General features: G+C 39.9%; 1 protein-coding gene across 8 annotated transcripts in view; it reads right to left on the bottom strand.

Moving 5' to 3' along the window:
- Positions 1-24,643, bottom strand: part of LOC133346416 (uncharacterized) — a 187,844-nt gene that overhangs the window by 50,664 nt on the left and 112,537 nt on the right. For 3 of the 8 annotated variants that reach the window (XM_061557958.1, XM_061557954.1, XM_061557960.1), the window contains 4 exons: positions 20,164-20,237; positions 5,766-6,130; positions 3,400-3,435; positions 1,827-1,883 (listed from right to left, as the gene is read on the bottom strand). In XM_061557958.1, the coding sequence (XP_061413942.1) occupies positions 1,827-1,883; positions 3,400-3,435; positions 5,766-6,130; positions 20,164-20,237 (532 nt within the window). Of the gene's footprint in view, positions 1-1,826; positions 1,884-3,399; positions 3,436-5,765; positions 6,131-14,700; positions 14,870-20,163; positions 20,238-24,643 lie in introns of those variants that run through there. The other 5 variants (XM_061557955.1, XM_061557961.1, XM_061557956.1 and 2 more) reach the window with 5 other exon arrangements.

Consider the following 24,643-nt stretch of genomic DNA (forward strand, 5'->3'; position numbering starts at 1 on the left):
AACACCAAGTTACATCAAATTAAATTTGTGGTTAGTCCCCAAATTTACCAGCCAAAGAAGGTTTATATTTTTGTTTATCCCACACCAACAAACGTTTTTAAACATCAGTGTTTTCTTCTCAGAAAATGTATCCATGTGATGGAAAAACTATTTTTTACACATGACGCAATACAAATGCCTCTTAGTCATGTGTCACTGCTAGACAATAAAATCCTCAAATAAAACACTCCATCGATACGCAACTATAAAAAGTCCTTGTGAAACTATTCAGGCATTGTGGAGTGTTCTAAGATTATCAAGATTAACATAAATAAATTACCATTCGCTATACAGTATATCTGCTGTGATTTATGTCAATGAATATTGTTTATAAAATCACAACTCGTCCAACACCTTTTTGCTGGCTTTGAAATTGCCACCGTCAGAAATCTGATAGCAGCATTTTGCATAAATTAGAATAATAATAAGGGATATTAGGCTGTAATTAAAGTAGTTGAGTTGGGATATGCTGAAGGCATGGAAGAGGGTCACAAGTGGCAGCTGTGATAAGGAAATGGTGGCTGTGGGAGAAGCTGCACAGATGGAGCAATGAGGTCCTGCAAAGTTGAGATATGTGGTTTGAGAATGACAGCCTGAAATCAATTACAAGTTTAGGAGGTACATGCTCAAACTGGAGCCTCTACTGGGTGTGAAATCTGCCAATGAGTTTTGGCAACATTTAGGTGGTGAAAGTTAGAACCAATCCAAGATGACAGTGCGTCAAGGCAGGATGCGAGAGAGTACATTAAGTTTGAGTTCATTGAGGTAACGGATTAGAATACTACTGAGGATCAACATTAAAACTGGAGATCATTTTGTCAAGCAGGAAGAAATTTACTGGAAAGAGTAACAAGGCAAGGATGGAATATTGGGGCATACAATAGCCAGTCCTTATATAGAAACATATGGAGCAGTTTGTGAGGTAACAGCATTAATCAACGTAATCATACCTAAGGGCCCACACATAAAAAGTCGTTCTTATGCTAATGATTATTGCTTACTCTATAACAGTGCTCCACAACTGGCATGCTGTGGCACACCAGCGTGCCTCAGCAAAGTCCCAAATGTATAGCCTACTTTTCAAAATTTTAGGAAAGGAAAAAACCTAAAGCTACCAATCCCCACCGCCTGCCCTCCCGTCTCCGTTGGTCGTGGCACAGTATGACAGACAGCCGTCAGCCCCCACCCCCAGCCCTCTAAACCCACTCGCTTTGCACATGCACAGTTGGGCTTCCATGGAGAGACACACACACATAGACAAACACAGGGAAAGAAACACACACGAAGACATGAATACAAACACATACATGGAGACCCGCACAGATATTGAGACACAGATATAGAGACACACACTGATACTGAGACATTCTCAGAGACACAGAGACACAAATACACTCACAGAGACAGAGTAACAGACACGGAGACACACGCAGACACACAAACACGCGATTGATGTACTGTAGATTGTAATGTTACTAATTTTCACTAATATAAAGTATAATATTTAATTTAAAATCATAAAGTCACATTGTATAATTCATATCAAGCGAATTAGTAATGCAATAATTATACGTTTATTTTTGTACAAAATTCCTCTTTTAATACATGGCTTTCTTAAAATGCAATTCAAAGCAAATGCCCCACAAAAATGGCTCAAATTAATCTGCCGAAACCTGAAAAAGGTGGAATTAAAAACATTGGATTCACTTCAAGAAGCATGCAATTGAAATACAACCAGACATAAATACAGAATGGCCAGTGGACAGTGTTGCTAGCAATGCTGGTACCTGTGTAAATGGTGAGTGTTCTCCTGTGGTTCCAAGATAACAGGACACCAACTGAAGCTTAGAAGACACCACCAGGAGGACAAAGATAAAGCACCAAGAAACACCCAGTCAAAGCGAGGCCGTGATTTTCAACAAGCACAGAATAGTAACACCAGTGACCCAGTCCTGATAAGGCACTTCTCTTGATGATTTTTCAAGGAAGCTCTATTAAAGTTGGAAAATGTCCCTTCAGGAACACAAAACCAAATACTGGTTTGTCAGGAGACAATGGTGACAAGAACAAGCATAGTCATAGAGGTATTGTTTGCGATTTCAGAACATGTGGAATTTTTGAGTTTTTGTTTACCTTGTTTATGTTTGTAACAGTCTATCAACATGTGCATTTAATTGAAACTAGCATGGGCATTGAATGCATTTTCATCGGCGATTACATTTGGTGCATATGCATTTCATAGGTGCCAAGTGTTGCGTGAACAGCAATTACTTTATTACAAGTTCATGATCATTGCCGAAGACTCTCTGCCGTGATGCTACCCGACTAACCGACATCTATGCTCCATCTGCTAGCTCCTGCAAACTTTCGCACAGTCAAAAGCTGGCCTCAAAGGTCCCTTCTTACAGTGTCTACCATGTGGCTGTACGTCTTCCCCTTGGTCTATGGCCTTTGGGTTCAACTGCAATGCCGTCTCGGTGACGTGCCTTCCTCCATGCAGAAAACATGGCCAACCCATCACAATTTTCACGTCGTGATCTATTATAAACGTCCAAGTCGATTGTCTTATCCTGCATACAATTCTTAACATTCTTCAATACAGTGTATTCTGAGTGCCAAAAACTATTTTCTAGTTTGTTCTATTGAGACAAACATTACTTCTCCCTAACACATATGTTGACTTTACTACTATTTCAATGAAGTTTATTTAAACATTTGTGCTGCTTACATTGTTCACATAATTTAAACGGTCTTTAACTACCTCCCCATTCTCACATCCCTATTTCTTCCTGTAATAAAGGTGTAAAACCTGTTCAAAGTAGGAAACTTTTGAAGTAAAGATTTGTACAGCATTACAAGTATGCAAAGATGGATTCTCTCACACTGGATTTCAATGAATGTGCGGAAATGTGGATAGGAATCATTTGCATTGACGACATTATTAGACACTATTTTTACAAGCCACGTCACATGACAGGCACCAGAATTAGTTGTCAGAAGGAAAATTAATCAGAGGCATGCAGCGATAGGAATAGATCTTGGAGCTCCAGCCAACACCAAGCAATGCGTTTATCAAGAGCCACCAGATGATATTTCAAAGGCTTACTAACAAGAAGTGATTACATTGAAAATCCTTGAGGCAATGTGGAGGTTTGAAATTTCATAATTTGTAATATCAAGTATAAAAATGTGAATGTATCTCTTGGTGCTTTGGAACGCAACAGCATTGATGCTAATAAGTAGTTTTTACTCCCTTAAAAGGCAGTATGATCATTGCATCTTAAACAATATATACATGTATTTTTCAAGGTGCTAATTGGAAAAACTTAAGGCTCAGGTAAAAAGGCCACACTTTTATACCTCCGCTTGTGAGACAGTGGTCTTCTTAAAAAGCCTCTGAGATGGGAGAAACAGAAAGGACAAATACTCAGAAGAATGGATTAACCAAAAAGATCATGGACTGTAAGCAGAATGGCATAACATTATTCATTTAGGGATAACGTCAAGCAATGGAGCATGCAGAGCTGTTAAACAAAGTTACAAATATGAAGGGTTATACAAATGAAATGTCACTGAATGTTTTTCTCAGACAATACCAGACCTAGACACATGCAAATGACACCAGTTTTGGAGTACAGTACGCACTAACATTTGCTAGTCACAAGCAAAATGGCTCAAAAGTGAGGTGAAGCTAAAACACGGTGTAGTAATCCAATTTCTGCTCAAGGAGGATGAATCGTGCAAGAAATCCATGAACACCAGGTCAACATGTACGATAGTGGCATTGTAATCGAGCGATATCCGTTGGCAAGTGAATCATTTTTGATCTCAGTTCCCCACAAGCATTCATGATAGGCCACGGGATTTTCACTGTGTCGGGATTGCTGCTGCCCCTCCCCTTCACAGCTGGTGAGAGTGCATTGGTCATATGCGTGGGTCAACGTACGGGCTTCCTTTGATGTCATCATTACGGTACCTCTCAGGTTACTGTATAAGTATATAAGTCTTGAAAAGCTGGATGAATATTTCAATTGGGGAAATTATCTTTAAATCCATAAATTAGTATTGGCTCGAACGTCTGCATGCATTTTTTAAATAAAAAAATAATGTAACACCCACAAAACAAAAGTAGATCTATCATTGTAAAAATAATTAGAATTCAATAGTTGTTTGCATCATTAGTTTATAAATTAAACATGTACATTTGTCCTCAGAATTTAGCGATGAAATCTAAGTTAAAATTCATGGAGATGGTGGATGCTAAATGGAGTGGAGATGAAACCTAATTTCTTATAAATTAAACACCTTTACAGTGCTAAGTATATGTTACTATATTTAACATGAAGTTAAATCTCTTGAAGTCAAATGAATTGCAAGCAAGAGCCTTTTCTGTTGAACAATGTCTGGCATTAAGCAAATAATTAAAGATAAAACAAATTTAATTTCATTGTAATTATCCACCAATAGATTTTATTCAAACATAATAACAATTTATTAACTTTTAGAATTTAATATTTTTTATTTATTAATCCAAGCCACTCAGCATCACGATGACGTGGAGGTGCAAGATTGAGGTTCACTGGATATGGAATGATGAAGAGATTTTCTGATAGGTTGGAAAGTTTTATTTGTCATAAAAAACTAAAAATAAAATGTAACAACTTCTTAGTTCTTTCGGTAAAGTCACGTAGAAGGGAAGTAATAAAATAATAAAAATAAAACATAATTATATTATATTATTTTATTTTATTATATTATATTATTATTATATTATATTATTATATTATTATATTATTATTATTATTATATTATTTTATTTTATTATGTTTTATTTTTATTATTTTATTACTTCTCTTCTACGTGACTTTACCGAAAGAACTAAGAAGATGAATCCCTGCAGTCACGAAAGCTTTAAATCGAAAAATGTAACAAATGACAGAGAGAGAGCACTAACATAACATGGAGCCCAAGGTTATGGGTTATCTAAATTCTAATTCTATATTTGAAGTTTTCGTGACTGCAAGGATTCATACTATTAGTTTTTTTCGGTAAAGTCACGTAGGTTAATTTTTTTTATAATTTTAAAAATGTTTTTTTCGGTAAAGTCACGTAGGTAAAAGTCACGTAGGTAAAAAAAAAATTCATTTTAAAAATTTTACCTATGTGCCTTTACCGAAAAAACCAAAGAGTATATCTAAATTCTACACAACTGATAAGTATACAACTCTATAATTGCAAGTGCACACTATTTAAACTTGGTTTTGACAAGCGCATCTTCACGTAATTAGTTTTGCCTTTAGAAAAGTGGGCTTAGTGAGGACACATCACTAGGAGGGAACGCGCCCGAGATCACGCATATGGGACGATGAAGCCACAAGCCAAAGCAATGATGAGACTGATGCGTGCGGATTGACTGCATGATGTCGCATCCTACTGTGCACAAATTAACTTGCACCCAAACAGTCCGATTTGTGGATTTATTTTTAATGTTTGATTAATGAAATTTACGGTATGCTTTCTGGATAATCCTAATTCAAGCTTCCTCTAGTCCAGCTTCAAAACGTTTTATGGCCGAAGATGATGAAACTTAAACACACTTAATGAAATCATTGTATATACATTTGAATAAGTTACACAAGTATCTAATATATTAAGACAAATATGACGCATTCGCACATAATGACAAACAAAAAATGCATAATGAAATTGCAGGTGTGGTGACTCACCTTTGGTGGCCAACTGTGTCTTCCCAAGACACTCGCTTTCCCGGTTCCCAGGTATGCCGACGTGTGGGCGAGTGTGAGCGCAAGGCTGTGCGGAATCTTGGATCGCGAAGAAGAACCTCCCCAACTCGGTCCTCGCCCTCACCCTCACTTTCCACCGTCTCTGCTGCCTCTTCAGTCACCACTTGATTGCTGGGTAGACGGCCACCTTGAGCAGAGTCTTCGCATGACGATAGGCAGCTGCCCCTCAAGTCTCCTTTGGCAGCCGCCCCATGCACTTCACATCCCGGACTGCCACTCCGGGACACCATGCTCATACCAAGGGCGTCGTCAGTCGTAGAATGGGAGGTGGTGACGCCGTCCACTATCTGCCAAATAAAAAAGAAAATTCCAAGTGGTTTCATTCTCAGCTGAGCGTGGGTTGGTGCTCATGACAAAATGACTTGACGGAGTTGAGTCTTTCCATATCCTCACTGTTGGCTTCCCTACAAAGCGATAATCATTGACCAGAGGGATGAACGGCCAAATCGAGTCCCGATTACCTAAATTGGCTTACAATGAAAAGGTTACGAGTTCATATTTTCAGATGGGGCTCAACTCAAGTCTGCCAAGTAGTCCAATTGTGCATCAGTAGAGTAATGCAGTCATATTAAAGTTCATCAAATGTAAAATGGCCATTCATGGCAAATTATGCTTCCATTCAAATAATTAAAACATAAAAATGCAGCTATACAAAGCAAGTAATAGAAATAAATTCCAGCACTCACAAAATCTCTTCGCAAGGGTAAATAATCATCAAGTTCATGAGGTACAACTGTTTGCATATTCCATCCTGTGATAGGGTGTTCATTTCGGGTTGACGTAGAAATTCATCTACGGTCCATTTATCACACACTGATAATTCATATCACGTGAAAATTTTAAATATTGAATTTTAAGTACCAAAAATGTCATTAAATAGTTACGTTCACTTGAGAATGTAGAATTGAAGTCGTGTATTCAACAGAATATGATTTAGTCTTTTTAACGGTACATATTTTGGCAGCATATATATGCCAGGTAGAATATAGACTAACCTACAGAGAAATCAAAAACATGGAGACACAGGAAGCTTGCTGGATTGCTGAAAAGTCTCATAATGGCTAGGTCAAGCACTGAGACAGCACCACTGTGAAGCTGAGTGTGAATCAGGATTTCAGCCACCATTGAACCAGTTTATCACGTGCAGTGATTCGATGATTTTGACTCGAATATCGATGATTGTGCAATAAACAATTAATATATTGTGTTTTACTTAATTATTCCTGGTTCAGATACGAGGGCTGAAATACGTAAATATAATGGAAAACTCAAATATGATGAACACCTTTTTATAAAGCATGACACAAAAGTGTATAGTATTACATGAGAGATACCTATTCAAAGATAAACACTAATTGACTTTGGTGGTGTAATTTCCCGGGGCCATTCTCACCACCTACTCGCTGCAATTGTAATTAACATGTGTAATAAGAATGCATGTGTTACACATGTGTACATGTAATATTTACATTCATTAGTGTGTAGTGTAGTGTATGCCTTTGTGTATAGACCAAAAAGTACAGTACTTACAACATATGCGTGCTGAACAAAATGTCTAGTATGGAAATTATTATTCTATTTTTACACTTCTTTGAATATAATTTACATTTTAAAGTATTTTTTTAGGAGCTGACCTGGTCCAGGTAAATGCTAAATCCACCTAGCCAGTGTTTTACTGTATAATATATTCGAAGATGAGACTAATCATGTATCAAGAAAAGCCTCATTTAGTTTACTCTTTGGCTGCTGCTATACAAGTATTTTGCTTGCGGGCGGAATCCAAGTAGCAAGAAAAAACCCACATATACATGACAATGACATTCAAAAAATCTGCAAAACAGATATCAATAGATATCTTCCTTTAACTATTTACATTATTTGGGCTGCTCGTTGCCTTTTCTGATTTGGACGATCACATGTGAAACCTGACCAAGCCACAAAACCTGTTTCCAAAGTTCTGGATTACAGGTCTGAAAAAAATGGCCAAAGATGGGGAAAAAAAGAACAATTAAAACAAAAGAGAGAAGAAAAAAGGCAAGTTTAACAAGAGGCAGGGAGAGAAAGGAAAGACAAGGAGATGGCCATACCCGAGGTATCATGTGATGCGACTCCTCCACAGCTACATGAAGTAAACACAATCGCTTATTGAAGCATGTGTTGTTTTGTTTCACATAAAACTAGTGACCTATTGTGTAAGCCTCTTATTTATTATCCATCTTGAATTATTCTAGCCTCTGCTACCCAACCACAACTAGGTGCAAACTTGTATACAGTATTAAAAAAAAATAGCTGTGAATAAGTTAAAGTTAAAACTTTTCTTATCTGTGTTTCTCTCAATTGTTCCTTCTATTATCTGCAAATGCCAGATGTCATATCCTGTTTCCATGAGCCCTGGGGCATTACAGTGGAGCGTAAAGGAAAGACGAACAGGGCAATGGAGAACTCTGAAGGAGGCACAAGCAGACATGGAGATGCATGGCAAAATATGCAGGCAAATGTGGTGAAACACAGAAGACACAGGGTTCATGTGGGAGATGCAGGGAGACAGGAGCGTGCAAGAGATAAAAGAACAAAAAAAGACAAGCAGCACCACCAGGAACCACTAACCTGGAGTAAACATAGGATCAAACAGCGTGACAGACTTAGTGATCATATGATCTCTACACAGTGGCCCACGCTGCTCAACACAATATGATTATTTAAAAAACTTTATTTATTCAGCCTGACATCATAACCTGCTGGCCTATGCACATAGCCAAACAAAAAACAGGTAGCTATTATTCAAATGGAAACAAATAGGAATATTTGAAAATGTACATATTATAGATATACCGACTATATGCTTTAATAACATGTAAAAATCTGAATTTAAATAATTAGCATTGTTTTTACCTATACTCTTTAACCATAATGAAAATGGCGAATTAAGAAAAAGATTTAACTAAAAGGAAACCGAACTCATGACTGAAACTGTAATGAAGTCCTAACTATAACTATATTGTTTATATGCTTGACAGTAACATTGCTATTTTGTTAATGATTACTGTCTAACAAAAAGTGATGCAGTGAGAGTCAAGACTTATCAGGGGATTAACGATACAAAATTTTAGTTCAACTGAAACCAAGTTAACATGAGAGACAAACGGTCACTGGAGGAAATAAATATTTCAAGTATCGGCATGGGTAGGTGATGGAGGAAGTCTAAGTGATCCCATAATGGGCATTGGACATTCTAAATGTACAGTCCTTTAAAAACAAAGACACTCAAAAACAATGGCAACACTTTCCATTACGATTTCAAAATCAAAACCAGTCAATAACGGTGGTTCAGAACACTGTGTGCTGTGATCCCTGTCGGAGGGGACACGGAGCGAGAGGCACATGAAAGCTACATTTAAAGGGTGTCTCTTCTTAGGCCTTGATTATAATTAAATGACGAAATATGACTGCAGTTGCTTATGACATGCATGTCCATTGCACTCCCTCTGATTCGTCAAACCTCGACAATGGCTCAGTTCCACCCCTCTCACCCAATCAATGATATCGCATAGGACTGCCTATTCCATAGTTCCTTCCATCATAGTAAAACTGTTAATCTGCTTGGCACAACAATCTGACCTGTCACGGAATGGCTCTGTTACTAATCTGGCTAAGAAGGCATTAAAAAAAGCTTTGTTTTTTTCCCCTTTGCCAAATCCTTCTTTAACTCCTAACAATTATTACTACTACAATAGCACGATTCGGCCAAAGTTGGGATAGTGTTGTTGGACCTTGGGTGGAGCAGTTGCTACCTCACTGTACTTGATAGAATTCAGTGTCAAGCAGTCAGGCTGTTTGATGATTCAGCGCACAATAATTCATTCGTCACTCGCTCAAGGGCAGTCGGTTGCCTCCTCACCACACTTATATCACTCCGACCATGGTTACTCTTCCTGGGACTTTACGGATATGATTCCTCTAACCGAGTTGAGGATTCAGTCTACCAGACTGACTTTGTAGCATCCAAAATGCAGCATGTCAAAACATTTCTCGTGCTGCTTCTACTCTCGCGCTGCTGAACTCTGGAAGTCTCTCTCATCATATATTTTGCCAAGCTCTTATATCCTCGCTCAATTTAAGAAAACGTATTAACTCTCATCTAATACAATTGTGATGGTGATGTTTGTTGGTAGCCGCTTGGCATTTGGGCCTTTGGGGCTGTGCTTAGCAACAGTGTTCAAAAAAAAAGTTCTCGCCCTCATAAAACCGGTCAGGAAAATGTGGGAACTAAAACATAAACAACGGGGGCTTAGACACAGAGACACGTATAGACAATGAGATAGGCAGAGATAGAAACAGCACACATCGTAGATAGACCTGGTGGCAGCCATGGAGAAATGGGATAATAGGAGGCATACATAAAAAGAGATGTGGAGATAGAAGTGGCTACAGCCATAAGCCCAGAGGCAGACAGAAGAATGCAGATCAAAATTGTGCAACGAGCACAAACCATATATCGCATAAAGTGATCTGGCCTCGTGGCTCAGCAGTACAGCTCGAAAATTGGAAGGTTGCAGGTTCAAACCCAGATTGGGGGTTGACTGAAACAATCATGCCTCGAGGATTGATTACATGATTACAACTTTGTGGGTACTCTTATGGAGAGACTCACCCCCACCATGGGAATGTAAAATTTGCACCACTAGCTCAGGGCTGTAAACAGGAGATGAACACCACTTCAATGCTCATTTGAGCGTTAAATCACTTTGACTTGACTTTTTTACGGTGTGTCGTGATTTTACACAAATATAGAAGGCGGAAAAGAGATGCCTACAAAGATAGACTTGAAGAAATGGAGACAGAAACATTCACACACAAACACCAAACACAAGAGTTGAAGAAACTCAGACAGGCTGATGTGTCATCTTGAGAAGCACGCATATTTTGCCAACTCCACAGTCCTGTGCAATTAAACATGATTGTTTACCAAAGGGCAGCCCATCCTATGAGTGAGGCGATGTAAAAAATATAACTGAGACTGACCTTACTAGACACTAACCACCACGAGTCAGCATACACTCACCACTCAGCAGACACATACCAGACACTCACCCCTTACCACCCAAGCAGAGACTCAAGACATGTGCTTCAGGCGCTCACAAGAAACTACTCACCAATTACAAGCCACTAACCCACTCACCAACACCACTCAACGATACTCAATACTCACAATGCATTCACCATACATACACACACTCACGTGACACTCACCAACCAGAGACAAGACGACTCACAAGCATTTGCCACTCATATACACTAATTATGCGTCGATCTGCAGCGGGTGTTGCCGACGAGTACTATTTAGGCTGTGTCGTGCAATAGCATGTTACGTCCATCAGGAGGTGCACCGCTCAATGTGAAAAGGATGTGCCCCCATGGTTTTTTAGATGTGTAAAAGGTCGTAGGTCATATATAGGTCATGTTAAATCATATCGGGCATTGCATTCTCACGGCCTGAAGGAAGCATAAATGGACACTGTACGCATAAAGTTACTTAAGTAAATAACGTGACTGAGTGACATATTGAAAGGCAAATTAAGCTGTTAACATGTGGATAGAATGCTGTTATATATAAATTATGATTACAACAATCACTAAACATCCACACGAGTGTGCTCCTCCCACACCGTGATGCAATGCTGTAAGGCATCCTCTACTAGGGCTATCTCAAATTATAGGAAATAATTTACATTGCCCTTGTAATTAAAACTCCTCATTCACAAATATGAGAGCAGGCTGTGGTTATTACACCATTATCTGGGACCATAATTTATTTTATAGTAGTTTATTGCCTGCACTATCATGAACAACAAGATTACAGCACTTTCTGACAAAATCACTATTACCCATTTTAAAAAGGGGGTCAAGAACTAGATCTTAGTAAAGGTTTGAATTATCTGCTGCCAAAAAATATTAAATACTATACCCCATAACGTACAAGAAAATTAGGAAAAAATTCACTGGACGTGTTGGGCCTTGCAAAATTGTCCACTTTGAAATTCCTATTTGAGAACTTACCATGAGGTTTGTCACTTATGCAACTCTGAGAGTAATGTTTCATTATAACAAGGTCAACTAACCCCAATTATTTCCATAATATTATGAACAGGTAAAAAAAAAGTTATTCTCTTACAGGAAGACCCAAAAAACTTAAAATGTAAAAATGTAATACCAATTGAGAATAGGTTTTCATATTTTGGTACTGGCAAAGGAGGTCCCATGATAAAATACCAATCATTTAAATAGTGATAATAATGACTCACCTCATCTCTGTTGCCAGCAGTGAGACACAAATGAGGCTGGTTTCACAAGTCCTGCAGTACAAGTATTACTATGGTGCCACTTTGGGAGACAGGGTGGCACAGTGGTAAGACTTGTGCCTCACAGCAACAAGATGTGCCTGGGTTGGATTCACTACTCAGATACATTTTCTGTGTGAAGTTTGTATGTTCACCTCCTGTCTGTCCTGTGTGGGTTTGGTTTCCTCACATCGCTAAAAGAGAATGCAATTGGTTTTGGCCAAACATACCAATGCCGAAAAATTACCTGCATTTTACTCAACTGGGATTACACATCTCAACATCACCCCCTCTGTGAAACCGTGGCAGGATCCTCATGAAAAAAGTTGTGAGACTCAAGTTAGGCTTTCCTGGGTAAAGCATAATAGTAATTCAGACTCGGAACTTATGAAAGCCTGATGTCACACCAGAAGGCATTGACTTCCCCTACAGCTGTGGGAAAATACATTAAAATGGGACTTTTTGTCACAATTATCTCATTTCCTTCATAAACGCTGAATCAGGCTTGGGCACTAGAAGAGCATGAGTTAACAATTAATATTGATCGCTGAAGAGTATTTTTATTTGAAGAAATTACAGTAACACTTCACTACATCTACTAAGTCAGAGGTACAGACTACAAGTAATACCATATCCACAACATAAATTCGATTTTCTTGTCATCCTTAATTATCATCATACATTTTTGGTTAATCCTTGACAAAAATACTTATATCGGAGGACCTTATTTCATACATTCACAGCTATGGGTCTTAAAATGGCAAACTTAGTAACAACTGTATCTATGAATACACAGAAAAATAATACAAATGTAAAAGTATACAATTATGTAAAAACGTCTGCCATAGCATTTAGCCTATGAACCATCACATAGCGGAGATGCCCTGTCTTGGTGCAAGCTCTCTGGGCTGGCTACGCATGTAGACAAGACGTCTTGGGGAAATCATACGAGTGGATTACGTCTCTTGCTGACTAAATGCATTCCAATGCACGAGGGTTGACGTTTTGAAGCACTAAAATACTCCCCGAGTAACAGGGGTACAGGAGGAGCTTTTGGGGGGGCACTTTGTGTACAGGAAGTTTCTATTTATTCGATAACGCTTCGGCAACGCAGTACCAGTGGGATGATGTTGGATTCAAATCCCTTGACCGTACCCAAAGGCAAACGTTATACTTACGCTTTACAGTACTGAATAAAATACGCATGAAAACGAGCCCACGGCAGTGAAAACGCTGCATAAGACACCGTACGAGGAACTTCCCTCCCCCCCACGCCTCCAACACCACCATGGGTTTGCAGCTAAAACCAAGAACAAAATCCCTTGAAGATTGTTTCACGAAAGTGACCACTACATTGCATGTTTATTAATCCTACACAAGACACGGGGGGGGGGGGGTCATCCGGTTCAGCCCGTGAACACGGCAATAGGATTGTGTAAAGAACCCGGACAACACGTGTTGGTTGAGTGGAACATAGCATGCACAACATTTCACGGTCTTACTGAAATACATCAACAATAGCTGCAGATCTCCTTCAAGGTTTTTTTTTTTAAGTTTGCGAATCCATGAGCAGGATTATCCCATATACAGTGCAGTCACACACGTCTTGTTCTATCGGCATGGGTACAACCTCAACAATGAAGTGTTCATTCTGACATCGAACATCGAAAGGAAGCGTGGAATTGCACATTTGAACATTCTTTAGGAAGTGAGGCCGATGCGGATAAGGTTCTGAGAATCATTTAAGGAAGTACTGTGCTTGTAGTGCGTTATAACCCCGTATGAAACACTATATTAGGTGGCGTACAGGCAGTCCCCCGACTTACGATATCTCGATATTACGATGGCGATTCGACAAAATTGCCATCATCAACCTAACATCGTTCAAGTATGCATACGACGGACATAATCTTGGTGAGTACACTACAATATGATACGATACGTTCAATGCATGTATGATACGTAGCTTTACCACGATAAATTGCTCTGCTTTGCTAAATTATCACCGTTCTTTAAGACTCCTGGGTAGAGGCTGTGCCATCTTCGACTTACGACATTTTAGACTTACGATGGGGTCATCGTAACACATCTCCATCGTAAGTAGAGGACTACCTGTATATCCAATATATCTGTATGTAGCTAACAACAACAAAAACACGTGGCGATCTACGAACTTGTCTGTTCGGGTTAACTTGTCAGCAACAACGCGCCGCTTTAAACAAAAGTTTCACGTTCAATTGCACCGAGGGTCACGCGATCACGGGGAAGTTTAAGACGCATATCACACAACACACGAGGCGACGAGATTGCCTCGTGTGCTCCGTCGCTGCTGTAAGCTGATAAATGTAGCCACATCACAACACTACAGCTCGTCACGTTACCACACCACCCCCCCAACTCAGCACGGACATGCCTTCAGCTTAACCACCACTGCTGCTGCTCCTGCTACGTCTCATTAGCGAGGGGAAAAGTGTAAATAGGTGCGCGCATGTTTCAGGCTGTGCACGGTAAAAACTCACCACGTGCCCGCTGCGAAAGCCTTCTAAACCCACCTCCCCACACGTTAACTCCGGCAGCAGCAGTAACAGCAGCAGTTGTGTAAGAAGTGGGAGTTATCCAGCAGCAGTAACAGCAGCAGTTGTGTAAGTCGTGGGAGTTATCCAGCAGCAGTAACAACAACAGCAGCAGCAATAACCCCGCACTGCTGCCTCACCACTCACTGTGCACAGTCAGGAGCTGACGCCTCTAGCCCCGCCCCCTCCATCTAGCCCCGCCCCCTCCCTCTAGCCCCGCCCCCCGTCTAGCCCCGCCCCCTCCCTCTAGCCCCGCCCCTCTTGCCCCTCCCCCCATACGACTCCTCTCCCACCCCTCCCACCCCTCCCCCCCAAACTACCCCACCCCCCACTGTGGTAACAACCGACGATTACACAGCTACGCCCACACAAACTACCCCCCCCCCCACTACACACTCGTGACGTCCCCCACCACTCGCTACCTTTACCCCCACCCGCTCCCCCACTCTCATCCCCCCCCCACACACACCGGGCCGGGAGGGCATCTCCATTGGTCCGCAGTGACGACACAAAGGGGGGGGGTGGGGTGGTGGGAGCCGTGGACGCAGGAAGCCGTTCCCACCCACGGCCTCCCTGCGGTGACACACGCGCGCGTTCACGTGGCAGCCGTGATTCGCTGTCGCTGCTGCTGCTGCTCAACTGAGATGTGCGGCGTGATTGTGCTGTGTGTGTGTGTGAACTGACTCATGCATCTTAAGACACACACGCACGCACTTGCTTGCCGTATACCCACCAACGCACACACGCAATTGCTTCCTGCACTATGAACGGCTCTTGTGACATTTGGGATCGTCCGCATGTGGCACGGATTTTGTAAAAAAAAAAATACGGTTTCAAAGTTGAACCCCACGGGGCTTTTAGCCATTGTAGCAGCTATATGCAATAGTATGTGAAGTTTGGTTTTTAGCCCATGGTCTGTAGACTGGTAAGTGTCAAGGCTATGGTGATTGTGATTTGTGGCAAGTGTCACGGCCTCTATGTATGCGTGTGTTTTCTCCGGACACTAGTTTACCCCAACATGTCAAATATTAATGGCACTGTACTGACCAAACATCTCTTAAAATGTCTTAAGACTCGGTGATGCTCTCCTGGGTAAATAATTGGTACTCAATTGACATTTAATTTCTGGAAAATCCCACAATATCGGAACTACGTGACATGACACTGAAATGGGAACTATAAAAACCTAAAATCTCGTGATTATTAGGCGCTGTGTCATTTCTAACTGTTGCTATAGTATTCTTTGGGTCTTTCGGTAAAGTCACGTAGATAGATTCAAAGAAAATAACAAAAATAAAACTATGAATTCCTTCAGTCACGAAAGCTTTAAGTCAAGATTTGTTACTAATTTGTTGCTATAGTATTCACCATTTAGTGCTAGATTCGCATTTTGTCAAAACGTCTGCAACACATCAAACGCCTCGGCAATTTGTTGGTGACAGCTAGAGACGTTCAAACGTTTTTGTTACCAAAAAAATTGGCGAAAAGATGAATCTATCAACCTGAGAATATGGCTCATGCTCTTAATGTGCACATTAATAGAAAGTTAGTGTGCGAGCGGATGGAGTGGTGAATGACGTATACAGTAAATGGGGTCGGGCAACTCCTCGGGGGAGAGGATGCTCTTTAGACTCAGGGCTTCAGAGCGACTGACTAAGCAACTAAAGACTTGGTTGTGGGTGGGGGGATGGGTGGCATTAATACTTGAGGATAAGGGCAAGCGAGGTGGAGGGTGGCATCGAGAATGCAGGCTCAATGGGGTGCTATGAGGCTTAATAAAACAAATATATCAAGACTTCCTGGGAATATAGTAACCGTGGGGGTGGGGGGCTAGTTTTGAGACTCCACAGGGGTCTGGAGATTAGAAAAGTGGTGAAGCGGGCAGTGGGGGTGCTAAGATGCCCGTTGGAGGGGATGGGTGTATGATGTTAGGGGTATTTGGTGGGTGATAGTGGGGTGGCAAGGACGGCAGGAGGCCCGTTGATAGACACCGAATTTGGTCACGTGGATCACAGTGTAAGGCCGTATGTCCAGTGTAAATATTTATGGCGTGAAAAGTGAGCTATTGCCCTTGATCAATATTGATAAGGTGACCAACCCATGATCTCCACCCTCCACACATCAACAGTAGCCTTTGACGTACATAACGTAACATATTAATATATAGAGAGTTTGGAGGAAACAACCATCTTAGATTTCTGATAACATAGTCATCATAAAGGGAATGAACTGCAGTAAATTTTAGAATAACTTAATGTAAAAGGATGCAATATCATTTGACGTACAAAGGTTTGCTAAGCAATTGGTGATATCTGTTCGAGGGGCAACTTTATGTCTACGTCGGACAGCTGCTCAAGGCAGACTGGGATCAAAATGGTGATATGAGGCAGACGAGTCGGTTGGAGTGTTTTTGGGAAGCTGAACTTGATCATGAAAAGCAACATGCCGATGTGCCTGAATAAGAAATGTATGATCCGTGTGTATTGCCTATTATGACATGGTTGAAAATGACATCATAAAAACGTGAGAAAAGTGGGCTTGGGCAGGACACATAGCTAGAAGGGATCATGGAAGATGGACAAGAATGATAACAGAGCTGCAGCCAAGGAACGGAATGTGTCCGGAGAGGCCTTCCACGTAGGAGACACATCTATGAAATCAGTTCATGTGCAATTACTCCATGTATTGTTACATTGCAGGATCATGAAAAGTGACGATGGCTTGGGGAAGCCTTCGTCGAGCAGCATATTGATCATGGCTGTTGAGTATGATAACAGTCTGTCTTATCATCTTTTAAATAATTTGTCAAATGCGTAAGTGGTTGTCCTGTGGGGTGGAGGTCCTATCAAGAGTTTGTCCCCATTAAAAAGAAAATGGGATTTTCCACCACTGGCCTCAGCACCAATCAAGGAGACACTGACATTTTAATACTTGCATATATAATTTAAAACAGATGAAATTAGGTAACAAGTGTATTGTATTCATAAGTTACAGATTGTATCAATGTTCAAAACTTCAAACGTACGTCCCCAGTGAACATGTCCCCCAACTGTAAAAGTATTGTTTAATACATTTCACCTTCGCATCAAATTATTCAGAGTTTGTATACATGTAATATAACATATGGAAAACAATCCTCTTTTAATTATAAAAGGGTCTGCGGAAATGATTTGACCAAACCAAAACCTCCGTGGCAGAATGACATCGTCGCAATGGTAAAGTTGCGAGTTCAAATCCCGGTCACAGGTCGACTCAAGAAATGAACCCTTCCCGGGTCAATAAAATGTATACCACTTTGTGGGAAGAGACCAGCTTCAGTCAATGTGGACTTTCCACCACAGGAAAAGAAGGACCTCCAATGTAGATGATTGCCTAATGCTTATTTAGATTCGGGTGTAAGATTTTTGCAAACAACGAATCCCATAAACTAATATTGCCATACAGTATTTAACATTTAAATGTTCGTTGACCTATGGATAGACTCACTCCAGCCATATGAATGTAGAATTTTCACCACTGGCTCAGGGCTGTAAATATGAGATAAGCACTTCAATGCTCGTCTTCACAGGAAATCGCTGACTCTTTTGACTAATCTGCTTTGTATTATAGTTACAACACATTGTACGTAAATTATCAAGGTTCTCTTCTAAGGAAATGGCGATGTAATAAATGGCATTAATGGTGAGTATACCTGAACCTTGTCTGGCATGAGTCCCAGACATAAAGCACACACAGCAGATACGGGTGTGTGGAAAATCATATGAAATGGTTTTGACTGACAATGCTTCAAAGTTTATGCACGTGCTCCTGCCGTGTATAGTGTGAGTACAGACTTTAAGTGAGCTATTCGTGTGTTATTGCCATGGATAAATGTACCAAAACCCACCCACAGCTGCCCCCTATAAACACAGCTGTGAACATTTTCCACTCTTGGAGAGTCCCTCATGCTCACCAATATATTGCTTGGGAGTAAATGTGCTACAAAAGCACATTGGTTTTGCTGTAAACACTTGTGATGCAACTTTACTTTTTAAAAAAACATAAGTACTTTAATTTCAAAACTTACCAAACAGTTTATATTTTGAAAAAAATGCAAAGGGATGTCAATTCTGTGTATTAAAGCTTGTCACAGTATATGTGTCAATAACATAAATGTATCTCAATTGAGGTGTGCAGCGAATGGCTATTGTGAGAAGCCAATAGAGCTCTTTATTAGTTAACTCTTGTTAGAGTTCGTCGGGAAAATAAGTTGCATGAGTTTTTCTTACTGTTATAAGTGTGCAAATGGCAATACAGTACAGCCCTGTAAACGGAGCGTGTAACGTGATGTTCTACAGACACCCAACAGGGGGCACCACTGCCAAACGACTGCAAATTACAGCACATCCTTTGGAGGTACAGGGAAGTTGGCATGGATAATCTAATTGGAAGAGAGATCGTTCTCATTCTATCAAAGCAAAAAACATAATTTGCGACTACTTACGAATTATATAAAATCACGATGACATAAACACTTATTAAGTGGCTGATAACATCTTGAAATAAAAACCCAATGCAAGACCCTCCTCAAAATGGGTCCTGCAACCAAGTGTGGCTTTCCTGGATAAATAAGAAAGTCATAACATCCAACTGCTCCATGAAAAATGTATCATGAAATATGTTGGTTACAAAGCAGACAATGCCAGAATACAAAAGGCCATGCTATAAATTTCGATAGTGTTTTTGAGCATTAAACGCAACATTTTGGCTGTAACCCAAGGCCATTGAGACAGGTGAATGCAGAGTGCAGGGTGCACTATGCTGCCTTTTCACACCTTGGTGAATAATTTGTCACATTGCTGGCCAAATTATATTCTGAATATCCAAGTTTTTTATTATTTTGTTATCCCATGAGATTCTTTGCATCTTCCACACATGCCTTGATTCAAAGGTGAAGAGCAAATTCTCTTGTTGTTTTGTTAAATGCCAGCTATCTGGGACATAAGTAGCACATATATTACTACTCAAAACCCATCTCTTAGTACTAAAATTGGACCTCTCAACTCTTCCAAAGTTAGTTTATGTAACCGGTACTACCTACATACTGGAGTTTCAAATAACACACAATATGAAAAAGCACACAGCCTCTGTGCCACCAACAGTTCCTTAAGAAGTACAATCTTAAGTCACCATCACATTTGACCACGCAGATAAGTAATTAAATCCTCTAAAATCTCCACTTGTGATAAAGATGCAATAACCCCATCCAAAACCAAAAGGAATTTTAAGATTCATCGACCATGTGTCTATGAATGTAATTCATAATTAACACAAATTATATGTTCATGGAAGATATACTTTATATTGTGACCATCATTTCTGCGGAAGGGCTATTTTGTCTAAGTTCAGAAAAAGACATTCACTGCTTACCTGATAGTGTGAAAATGAGGTTTCTGCCAAGATGTGTCCTTGCGTCACCTCTGTTGAACCCACGAACCGAGCTCCTTCCATTGCAAACAAAAGCAAATATCACAAAGTCAGTGCTTCACGTACTATTTTCGATTAAATCACAGCCGTCAACAAATACCCCTCATAAAAGTATAGCTTACTCAGTAAGTGATAAATAATTATGTTAAATAGCCATGTAAAGGTTTCTCCCCTTGTCACAATTCAGGCTCACAACTAGAATCAAGAATTCAGAGATTTTTTTTCTCTTTCAAAATCATTTAAATCGCTTAAAAAAAGAAATTCAGAATTATGGCATTAGATGAATAAATGCCATTCGGATATCTGTAGCTAGCAGTGCATCATCTTGTGTTATAAAACGACCCCAGAAGGGGACACCGCAGAACAATTTTTGGGGTTACTTCGGTGAACCACTTTATCCATCCACAGGGAACACCTTTAAAATGCTAAGCAAATATTTTTTCATCGTATGTCAATTGAACCAGTGTTTTTTCCAATTATCAAAGCTGGAATGATCCAAATGATGTGGAAAACCAAATTTAACACGTATCATTGTACAGTATTATTGATTCCACCGACATTCACACACATAAGAAACCCACTTTAATCATGGGCGGCTCCTTATACTGTCACTTTCATATTGTTTCTCTTCAGAGATATAAAAAAACTACCACATTGGCTTCCTTCCTCTGTTTTAAATTAAAATTTCTGCCTTTGCAACGCAGCATATTAATAGTTTATGCAAGGCGCATCAATAAATAAATAAGTTAGCTGTTACTGGTGTCTAAACGCTCTCTGAAGCGTTGTAAATGCGGCATAGAGTTAATTAAAATTGACAACCACGAGCAGGACGCCTTCTCGCATTGGTGTGTCAGATGGCTGGGATGTCGCACGATATCCCATCCATTGCGAGTCACCTCCAGGAGGACTTCAAGCAGGGACGATTGACGGTATCAATCAAGGTCTGCTTATCAGCTATTTCTGCATTCCATGGCCAGATCAACAACATAAGAGTGGGGTCGACTCCAATGCTAACATGATTGTTGAGGTAAATGGCAATAAAAAGACCCGTGGAACCTGCGGTTTGCATTTTAGACATTCAAACACGATCACCATTTGAACCTATACCCAAGACCTCAGAGCGTTTTTTGATGCGATAGCTTCTTTTTCTGGTGGCCATCATGTCGGCCTAGAGAATCGGGGAACCCCAGGCACTGTTTGCACATCACCTATTCATGGACTTTAAGGTCAATATGGTAGTGTTGAGAATTTCTCCTCAATGCCAAGGGTCAATTTGCAGCAGGAACTACACCTTCTGAATTTGTCTGATGCCATTGTCTCCAACAGGCAAATGATGCTGCAATCACCTGATGAAGCTCGGGCACTCAAATTATACCTTCAAGAAATATGGATTGGTGAAAGCCCATGAAGTTATAAATGCAAAATGCTGCAACGTTGGGATCATGATACATATGAGCAAAAACATAGGTTCACAAAACAATGTAAAACATCCATTGGAGGAACACAACTGGAAAACACATCAGAATATGTTTACATAGAACAGTACCTAGGACAGGTATTAAAGGCAGACAAAAATCAATATGATAAAATAGAAATGTGGAACAGAGAAGGTTGGATTGCTGTTTGAAAACTGAACTCGATGTGAAAAGCAGAACACCAATGTGCCTAACGTAGAACATTTTAAGAATTGTATGATGCCTACCATGACATGTATCAGAAACATGGACAATGACAAAGACAAAAACTGCACAGTGATGCATGGAGAGAATTACACCGAGTAACATTAAGAGGAACACATGGATTGGGGAACAAACATATGTACATTACAGATACCAAATCGACTTTAAAAAAAGTGGTGGACAAGCACAATTAACAATTTTAAAAAACCTGAACACATTCGTTAATAACACTGTGGCCTTAACAGTAACAATATACAATAGGTGACGTGTTGGGCGATGGTCCTTATTCCTAGCACATGTAAGAAACCTTAGTGGGCATGGGCAGAGTACTTTTGCTGGAAGGGATGATGGGCAGTGGTTAATGGAGTGGCAGCCAAAGCAAAGTACATGCAATGATGTCCGACACAGAGATGGAGTGATGAAATCAGCTCGTGTACAGAAGTGAAATGGATTATTACATTGCAAGATCATGAGAGATTGTAAAGGCTTTAACAGGCTTTTATTCAGTAGTGGATAGATCATGGCTGATGATGACATATATATTTAAAACTGTCAATATACTGTTCATCTAGTTGGGCAAAACTGTCCACCAAAATAAGCTAAGGTGAATTCGAAATGTTTGTGCAAATACATTCTTTAGTTGTCACTTTTAGCCACCCCAAATCTGTCAAAGTTAAATGTGCAGTCATCCACAAACATATTCGGGCTGCAACAATGTGCCTTGTTTTGGCACAAGCTTGCCAACGGAATGCCAATACCACTGGCACACCCTTACAGTGTGTGGGAGCAAGCAACTATTTTAACACATGCAGACTTGTATTGTATAGCCAGGCTCATAAAATCTATACACACAGGGACGGCAGCTGTACATATTCGCATTGTATTTTTCAATGAGTTATTTGCACGCTGCTGCTCCTCTGCGATCTGGAATTAAACCGCAATGCCAGGCGAAAGTGCAAGAGGAGATAGCAATTTTCCCTCCGAGAGACAGGCTGCTATTTTGTTATGCACCTGTTGAGTTATCACAAAATAACCTGCAACTTTGACACTGCACTAATATACACTGAACCATATATATAATTATATATAAATGGTAATTATTACAGTATGCTTAAAAATATGTAAGTAACTACATGTTCACTTTTCATTGCATGGATAATACACAAGCACAGATTTGTATTGTGGTCAATGCAAACATGACTCCTTGTAAAAAAGGTGTCAGTTTTGATGCCAGATAAAAGGGTAAAAAAACTATTATCATACGTTGAATTGGTTCATCGTTTTGCTTCATATGAGTTGTAAATAATTATCAATGTAATGTTTAATTTCATATTCATGAGGATGTAACTTAATTCTACATTTTAGATAGTCCAGGCTTGGTTTCTTTGAATAATTAAGCCTTCAAAATGAGCTGTCAACCACAGATTTCCTATCATTGGCCCGATATATTTAAGCGAGTGTTTGTCAATGATGGCAACACATTATTATACTCCAACCAAACTGAAAAATCGAAAAACTTTTAAACCATTAAAACAAGGTAAGTATACTCAGCGAATGGGATTTGGAAGTCTGCCAGAACAGTCTAAAGGGGCATTCAGTGCACCGTCCATCTCCTGGCAGCTTTGATTTTTGGGATTTAATCACTACCCCCATGGGAGTACTGAGGCAACGTCTAACTTCCACACCTTGCCAAAGGTCGCCCACGACTTCTCCCACCATAATCACTTCCATTTGGAAAGCCACATGTTTTATCCAAAGTATCCAAGATAAAGCCGATCACTGTGTTAAAAACAATGGCCTTTTTGTGAGCAATACAACACTCACTCAGTGACGTTGAAAAATAGAACACTATTTGAAACATAGGTTATTACTGTTTTATTCTCGACCACTTTGCTTTAAAGAACTCGATTTTTTTCTTATTTATGTATTCCATATTTTTTGTTTCGTTATGTACAATACACCTACCGGTCTGCACACATATCTTGAGCTACTTGACTGTACTGTAAAGTACCTTCTAGAGATTGTCTAGCGTGACGTTAATGGTCACTTTATTGAGGGTCCTAACTTTATTTATTTTATCCCTTCATGTTACCAGGGAACATTGTTTCGTAGTAACTTGAATGCTAGCATTTCCATTTCGCACAAATCTGTCCCTAACAAGCACATTGTTCAGGAAACGGTTCATCTAATTTATTTAAGTATAAAAAATGTCAACCATTGTTTATCTTTTGACTTAAAACTTGAATGACTGCAGGAATTAATATTATTTGGTTCTTTCGGTAAAGTCACATACAGTAGATAAACAAATAAAAATAAAGTCAATAAAAATAATAATAAAATAATAATACTGTAGCCTGGTTCTTAATCGGAGTGAGTGTATGGGCAGTCTATAATGTAGACTGTAGCCTGGTTCTTAAGCTGGGTGAGTGTACTAGCAGTCTATAATGTAGACTGTAGCCTGGTTCTTAAGCTGGGTGAGTGTACTAGCAGTCTATAATGTAGACAACCTTTGGTGACCGTACCAGCAGTCTATAATGTAGACTGTAGTCTGGTTATTAAGTTTAGTTAGTGTACTGGCAGTCTATAATGTAGACTCACCCAGCTTAATAACCATTGTTACAGTCTACATTATAGAATGCCAGTACACTCACCAAACTTAATAACCAGGCTACAGTCTACATGAAAGACTGCCAGGACACTCACTCCGATTAAGAACCAGGCTACAGTACTATTTTTATTCACTT

This window comes from Lethenteron reissneri, chromosome 24 (assembly GCF_015708825.2).
Source record: "Lethenteron reissneri isolate LAM-NWPU_2019-01 chromosome 24, ASM1570882v1, whole genome shotgun sequence".
Lineage (NCBI taxonomy): Eukaryota > Metazoa > Chordata > Hyperoartia > Petromyzontiformes > Petromyzontidae > Lethenteron > Lethenteron reissneri.